This window comes from Ranitomeya imitator, chromosome 5, assembly GCF_032444005.1.
Source record: "Ranitomeya imitator isolate aRanImi1 chromosome 5, aRanImi1.pri, whole genome shotgun sequence".
NCBI classification, from domain to species: Eukaryota; Metazoa; Chordata; class Amphibia; order Anura; family Dendrobatidae; genus Ranitomeya; species Ranitomeya imitator.
The window spans coordinates 292151864-292159792 of NC_091286.1; the positions used below are offsets into that span (position 1 = coordinate 292151864).

The 7929-nt window shown below is 43.7% G+C and overlaps 1 protein-coding gene across 1 annotated transcript; it reads left to right on the top strand.

Annotated features, from left to right (window-relative positions):
• The first annotated feature begins 228 nt into the window (after nt 1–228).
• On the top strand, nt 229–4426 carry LOC138637496 (uncharacterized). The gene is made up of 2 exons (XM_069726234.1): nt 229–2735; nt 3427–4426. The coding sequence occupies exons 1-2, from the start codon at nt 2383–2385 to the stop codon at nt 4307–4309; spliced, it is 1236 nt and encodes a 411-aa protein (XP_069582335.1). The 5' UTR covers nt 229–2382; the 3' UTR covers nt 4310–4426.
• The last annotated feature ends 3503 nt before the right edge of the window (nt 4427–7929 follow it).

The following is a 7929-nucleotide window of genomic DNA, read 5'->3' on the forward strand; positions in this document are numbered from 1 at the left end:
CTCAGTGCAGGCATCGTCCGATACAAGTCCCATCGGATGATGCCTGCTACACTGACAGTGATTGACACATTAGCCAATGATGGGACAGTAGTAGTCCCATCATCCGGCTAATGTGTTGAATGAAAAAAAAAAAAAATACTCCATACATACTCCATACAGGACATTCATATATTACATACAGTACATTAAACATAGAGTTCATACTCACCATTGTCATTTTGATACTCCTGCAGTGCATCACTGAGGTTACTAAAGTTCAAAGTCTCACTTTACGGCAATTGCTGCATGGGAAAATTTCTCACCCAGCAATGCCATAAGTGAGGCTAGGGACTATTTTTTTACAGCGGCGGAGGAATACCTTCCTCCCATCATTGTGTTTCTGGGGCCCCTGGAGAGTGGTTGCAACAGTTGTTGCTGCCGTTCTCCACGGGAGATCGTCGTGGGACACTCGTGGATTTCTGCCGACAGGGAGTATATTGGTTGTTTGTTTTTTTTCATCTTTTTTACAGATGACACTGGCTTCGGGGATCAAAATGACAAGTAATGGTGAGTATGTAATCTATGTTTAATGTACTGTATGGAGTATGTATGGGGTATGTATGGAGTATTTTTTTTTTTCATTCAACACATAAGCCGGATGATGGGACTACTACTGTCCCATTGGCTAATGTGTCAATCACGGTCAGTGTAGCAGGCATCGTCCAATGGGACTTGTAGTCCCATCGGACAATGCCCACACTGAGACCCCGCACGCCGCAGTGACCCTGCAGAGACGCCGCACAGAGACCCCGCACGCCGCAGAGACACACCGCACAGACACACTCCGCCCGCCGCACAGACACACTCTGCCCGCCGCACAGACCCCAGAGAGCCCCAGTAGGCCCGCACAGAGCCCCGGCAGGCAGGTGCACATCCCTGGCAGCCCCGCACACACACACTCACATTGTCCGCCCACGCACCGCCCACTCTCTCCCCCCCCCCCCCCCTCCGGAACAGGATGTTTAAGGACAGAAAGGGCTTATTTACATTCGATATTTGTTTCCCATTGACTTTCATTGGTATCGGTATCGGCGATATCCGATATTTTTTGGATATCGGCCGATCCAATTCGATACCGATACTTCTGGGTATCGGAAAGTATCGCTCAACACTATTGACCAGCAATTTCTCGTTTTTACAACACCCATTTTTTTTTTTAGGGACCACATCACATTTGAAGTCATTTTGAAGGGTCTATATGATAGAAAATAACTAAGTGTGACACCATTCTAAAAACTGCACCCCTCACGGTGCTCAAAACCACATTCAACAAGTTTATTAACCCTTCTGGTGCTTCACAGGAATTTTTGGAATGTTTAAAAAATATGAACATTTTTTTTTTTTCACAAAAAAATTAACTTTAGCTCCAATTTGTTTTATTTTACCAAGGGTAACAGGAGAAAATGGACCCCAAAAGTTGTTGTACAATTTGTCCTGAGAACCCCAATACCCCATATGTGGGGGTAAACCACTGTTTGGGTGCATGGCAGAGCTCGGAAGAGAAGGAGCGCCATCTGACTTTTCAATGCAAAATTGGCTGGAATTGAGATGGGACGCCATGTTGCTTTTGGAGAGCCACTAATGTGCCTAAATATTGAACCCCCCACCCCCCCCACAAGTGACAGTTTTGGAAAGTAGACCCCCTAAGGATCTTATCTAGATGTGTTGAGAGCTTTGAACCACCTTGATGATGGTTGATGGGCTCACACTATTTGGCCAAATTCTGTGCAAAGCGTCTCAAATATTTTTCCTAATGTTCAAAAGCCATTTTGCTATTCATATTTCATGTATTTCACATTAGACAATGCTTTGGCACGATAGAGTGCAACCTTTTTTTGTATATGGAGGTAGCTGCTCCTGGTATGCACCTAGTCACACTAGTTTGGATGTGCCAGTTGTTTTTTTCTGTCATTCCTAAACTCTGCAGGGTAATCAATACAGAGGAGGACAATTTTATATTACAGGAGGATTTATGTAAACTAGAAGCTTGGGCTGATAAATGGCAAATGAGCTTTAAGGCTACTTTCACACTAGCTTTAACTGCAAACCGTCACAAAAACGTCTTTTTTCCGAAAAAACGGATGCGTCAAAAAAGTGGAAAACGTATGCAACGCATACAGCATTTCGACGGATCCGTCGCAAATCCGATAAACGGTTGTGTTGAAATGCTGGATGCGTTGCATACGTTGCATCCGTTTTTACCATCCGTTGCATCCGTTTTTATGACGGATCCGTTGTTAAAATGGGAGGCACCAAAATTTGATTGGCTACTGGAAAATAAGGAAATCTATATACTGACTGTATTTACAGCACATCTTTGAGGGTTTTAGTTTAGTGGCAAGGATGGATGGTGTAATTGGGAGGATTTCGAGTTTGGTTACTGACGTTATATTTGAGACGAATCGCCTGGATATCATAGTGCGGGAGATGGAGGCGGCAGCAGAAAGACGGAGGATGCAACGGAGAGTGAGACGATTCTGGATACATCCAATCAATGAGCTGCGGATGACCAGGGGTGTCCAGTCCACTCTCTATCTGGAGTTGCGGTGCAACCCACAGAAATTCTACAATTACGTACGGATGAGGATGGAACATTTTGATTTTTTGTTTGGAAAACTAGGGGATGTCATCCAAAGGCAGGACACAAGGATGAGGCTTGTCATCACACCGGCGGAGCGGCTCCTGGTGACACTGCGGTAAGCATCTTTTTTTTTATGTCATTGCTCATATTGAATGTTATTACATGCTGCAGACAATACTGCGCTGACACATTGCGCACCATTTTCTGCAGCATGTAATTTTTTGGTTTGTTTGAGGCCATTCCACTGGTTTTTTTTAATGTGATTGCTCATATTGATTGTTATTACATGCTGCAGACATAACTGCGCTGGCACATTGCGCAGCATTTTCTGCAGCATGTAATTTTTTGGTTTCTTTGAGGCCATTCCACTGGTTTTTTTTTTTCTTGTGTCATTGGTCATATTGAATGATATTACATGCTGTAGACAAAACTGCGCTGACACATTGCGCAGCATTTTCTGTAGCATGTAATTTTTTGGGTTGTTTGAGGCCATTCCACTGGGTTTTTTATGTGATTGCTCATATTGAATGTTATTACATGCTGTAGACAAAACTGCGCTGACACATTGCGCAGCATTTTCTGCAGCATGTAATTTTTTGGGTTGTTTGAGGCCATTCCACTGTTTTGTTTTTTTTATGTCATTGCTCATATTGAATGTTATTACATGCTGTAGACAAAACTGCGCTGACACATTGCGCAGCATTTTCTGCAGCATGTAATTTTTTGGGTTGTTTGAGGCCATTCCACTGGTTTTTTTTGTTGATGGTCTGTGCAATTTTTAAATTTTTTTTTTTTTTTTTCTGCAGCTTCCTAGCTACGGGTGAGTCTCTGACTTCACTCCATTTCCAATTCCGGCTGGGGATTTCCACTATTGGCGGAATAGTGAAGGACACATGTCGGGCGATTTGGGACACTTTACAGCCGGAGTATATCCCACAACCATCAATGGAAATCTGGTTGAGAAGTTCCGAACAATTTGAGAGAATTTGCAATTTCCCAAATTGTGTTGGTGCCGTGGACGGCAAACACATAAGGATTGCTAAACCGGCAGGAACAGGCTCCAAGTACTACAACTATAAAAAATATTTCTCCATTGTACTCATGGCTATTGCAGACGCCAACTGCCGATTCCTTGCTGTGGACATAGGAGCGTATGGCCGGTCCAACGATTCACAAGTTTTTAAAAACTCTCCAATGGGTCATTGCCTGTATGGAGATACATACGATTTTCCGCCAGCCAGACCGCTCCCAGGAACAAGTGAACCAGCCATGCCATATGTTTGTGTAGGTGATGAAGCCTTTCAACTGTCGCCGCACCTACTGAAACCATACAGCAGCCGTGAATTACACCGTACCAAGCGGGTATTTAATTACCGTCTTACCAGAGCAAGAAGAGTAGTAGAGTGCTCTTTTGGTATATTGATGGCAAAGTGGAGAGTTCTGCTGACGACAATAAAACTGGAAACCAAAACTGTAGACAAAGTTGTCAAGGCATGTGTGGTGCTCCATAATTTTGTCATTTCAAAGGAGCCCGTTACCTTGGATGACGAAGAATTGGAGACAACCTTGTGGGATTACCACAGTGCCTCTGTTCGCTCCACCGGTTCTGTTAGTAGGATGAGGGACCAGTTTGCGGATTATTTTTTGACACCTGTTGGGCGGATTCCATGGCAAGACATCATTGTGTGACATTTTTTTCATGGCTTTAGTTGTTTATGTAAAAATTGTGTTTCTGGCAAAAACAAACAAAAAAAATTCCCAAAGTGTGCTTTGTTTGGTAATAAAACCATTGTTATACCTTTCAAACATCTGGTGTTTATTGTCATTTAACCTTTAATAGTTACCATATTACCTTAATGAATCCACACACACACAGAGTAGGTTTTAAATCAGAAAGATTTTTATTTAAAACCTTTTTTTTTTGTCATTTTCAAAACTTTTTTTTTCTTTTCAAAATATAATTTTGTTATAACATGTTTATAAATTTCCAAAACAAAAGTTTACAGGTCTTGGTAGTGTCGGGTGGAGTAACTATGGGAGGAGGGGCTGGAATGTCGGACCACGTCGGTAGGTGGGATTGGGGAAACCCTACTTGTTTGGTCTGCAGTGGAAGGGGGGTGAAAAGCAGGAGGCTGACCAGAGGGGGGTTGTGTTGGGGTAGTTGTATAACTGAATGGGGAAGGAAAGCTGGGCAAGGAAGAAGAAAACACTGGGGAATACATTTGGGTTGGGGGCCTGGTTTGGTATTGGGACTGACGTTGATATTGGGGGGCATGGTGTTGAAATGGTGACTGGGATGTGTGGGGAGGTGTGGGGGTAGATTGGGGTTCGTGGAGGACCTTGAGTAGAGCATTATGGCAGCTATTCATTACCCGCATCTGCTGATCAAAAGAAAGCTTCTCCATGCTCCTAAGCATGGATTGAAAAAAAAGATTTGCCGGAGCTTGACTTACATCTAAATGCAGCCTATCCAAGCGACTGCTGGTTTCCTGGTGGGTTTCACTGATGCGTGATTGCACCATGTTGAAACCAGCAGTCACTTGTTCTCCCAAAATTTTAAAAGAACTTTGGAAGGATGCATTTAGATGTAAGAACTCAGGAGCATAGCTCCTTTCCTGACCCCTCTGACACTGCCGCCACGAACCTAACGGTGGTGTAGAGGTGGCAGGGTCAGAGGGGTGGGGTAAAGGGAACGCTATCTGTTGACCATCAGATGCGAGTAAGGAAGGCTGCGCTCCAGTGGTTGAGGTGGATGAAGTGGAGGGGTCAGAGGTGTGGGGCCTACCGACGTGGTCCCCGGTGGCGGACTCAGGAGGTATCGCTCCAGAGGGCGCAGAGGAAGATGCAGGCGCACAGTGGCTGGAGAAGGTGCTGTGAAAGAAGAAAAAAAAAATTAATATATTGATATGAAAAAGCCCGGACTGAAACAAAAGTTTTGTGATTAGACAGGTTCTTACTGGGATGTTGAATACTTACACTCTACTCAGCATGGTTTGCCTCAGGAAGGAGAGGGCAGGGGCGTATCTGTAGCTCCTCTTCTTCCTTCCTGCTGAGCCACTCGGGGCCTGCATCTCCTCGTTAAATTTCCTCTTAAAGCGATCCCTCAGTGACCGCCACCGCTTCCTAACCTTGCCACCTGTGAAGACAGGAATGAAGAAAAAAAAAAGGTAAATGCAAGATATTACATTCAGCGCTAAACATCACTGAAAAGTGAATACTTACATAGTTTGCTCTGCTGCTGTGGAAGAAGGTCCTCCCACCTTCGAAAGATGTTATGGCATACTTCCAACCAGAGCCGACGGGTGACACTGGTATCAGCATGCCTGCGGTCAGCCATGTTCCACAGCGGCTCCCGCTCGCGAACCTCCTCGATTAGTGCTTCGATTTCGATATCAGAATCTTCTGCGGGAGCACACTGTGAAGCCTGTGAGAAAAAAAAATAAAAATTAGTAGACTGAAACAAAAAAATTACCAATCGAAGCCCCCAAAAAAACCAACTCACTGATGGCCGACCGCGGCGTCGATTCCGCCGACTCTGGGAGCGCCTGGGAGAACCTTCATGCTGTGCTGGAAGTTCAGCAGCAGCAGGAGACTGAAATAAAGGATAAAAAAAATTAGCTTTAATGTATGTATATGTTTTCTGTGTTACGTTATATATGAAATTATGTTTTGTGTATGGTGCAGTGTGATGTGTGAAGCAAGTGTTTCACCACTACTTACACTTGGTTCCTCCTCCACTTGATGTCTCCACCCGTCTCGGTCCCTTCTGACAGCTCCTCATCGGATTCTGATTCCTGTTTAAACATAATAAATGCATGTAGTGAATAAAAATGATGTAAATTTAAAAAAAAAAAAAAATTTGTTTACTTACCGATACGCGCTGTTGCTGTGGAGGAGGGCTGTCAGAAGAGGACATTTTGTTCCTGTTGGCTACGGCCGGTGCCTGTGGTCCTGGTGGCTACGGCCGGTGGCTTTGGTCCTGGTGGCTACGGCCAGTGGCTGTGGTCCTGGTGGGACTGTAAGTTAAAAGACACTTTCAATCTGCTCTACACATTGAAGTAGCAGATTTGGGGTCTTCAAAACTTACTTTTAAAAATTTGAGGATGTGGTCCTGTTGGCTACGGCAGGTGGCTATGGTCCTGGTGGCTACGGCTGGTGGCTGTGGTCCTGGTGGCTATGGCCGGTGGCTGTGGTCCTGGTGGCTACGGCCGGTGGCTGTGGTCCTGGTGGGTCTGTAAGTTAAGACACTTGCAATCTGCTCTACACATTGAAGTAGCAGATTTGGGGTCTTCAAAACTTACTTTTAAAAATTTGAGGATGTGGTCCTGGTGGCTACGGCCGGTGGCTGTGGTCCCTAGTGTATCTGTAATATAATAAGTATAATGGATTTATAGTTAGACCACCCCAGAACTAGATAATGTTTAACAATAAACACCGTTAAAATGTGAGAAATAGGTGAACACCAAAACCCAAAGACAGGTGCACGTTATACCATTCATTTCCATGTCCCAAAAAAAAAAAAATGTTTAAATGTGAGACACCTTGAAAAATATTTTTAAGTTATTTTTTTTTTTAAAAAAAGAACCTCCCCCAAAAAACCTTTCAAAGGATAACCTTTAGTAAAAAATGAGCCCTCAACCAACTCTGTATTGCATGTGTAACCATTGGTACATACACCTGTTTTAAATTTACCTTTATGAAATTATACTACGGACAATTTTTTAATAAACATTTTATTAATTTTTTTTTTTTCTTTTTTAAATCGCAATGGAGCAGAAATGCTCTTTATTTTAAATACAAGTACATCAACTGGGAATGGTTTCAACAGTAAATTAAAAAAATCAACACTTTTTTTTTTTTTTAAAAAGCACTCACATTCTAACCACAAGCTGCAGACCACTAGACTTTGCAATAATACATCCGATTAAAAGAAAAAAAAATCACACATGCTGCACAAACCACTATACTAAAGGTACCGTCACACTGAACGATATCACTAGCGATCCGTGACGTTGCAGCGTCCTGGCTAGCGATATCGTTCAGTTTGACACACAGCAGCGATCAGAATCCTGCTGTGATGTCGTTGGTCGCTGCAGAAAGTCCAGCACTTTATTTCGTCGCTGGACTTCCTGCAGACATCGCTGAATCGCCGTGTGACGCCGATTCAGCGATGTGTTCGCTGGTAACTATGGTAAACATCGGGCTACTAAGCGCAGGGCCACGCTTAGTAACCCGATGTTTACCCTGGTTACCAGCGTAAAAGTAAAAAAAAAAACATACTTACCTTCCGCTGTCTGTCCCTCGGCGTT

Excerpts from the sequence above, each read along its gene's own strand:
- LOC138637496 (XM_069726234.1), top strand. The coding sequence starts at position 2,383 with ATGGATGGTGTAATTGGGAGGATTTCGAGTTTGGTTACTGACGTTATA. Across the intron at positions 2,736-3,426 it reads CGGCTCCTGGTGACACTGCG|CTTCCTAGCTACGGGTGAGT; the intron begins GTAAGCATCTTT and ends TTTTTTCTGCAG.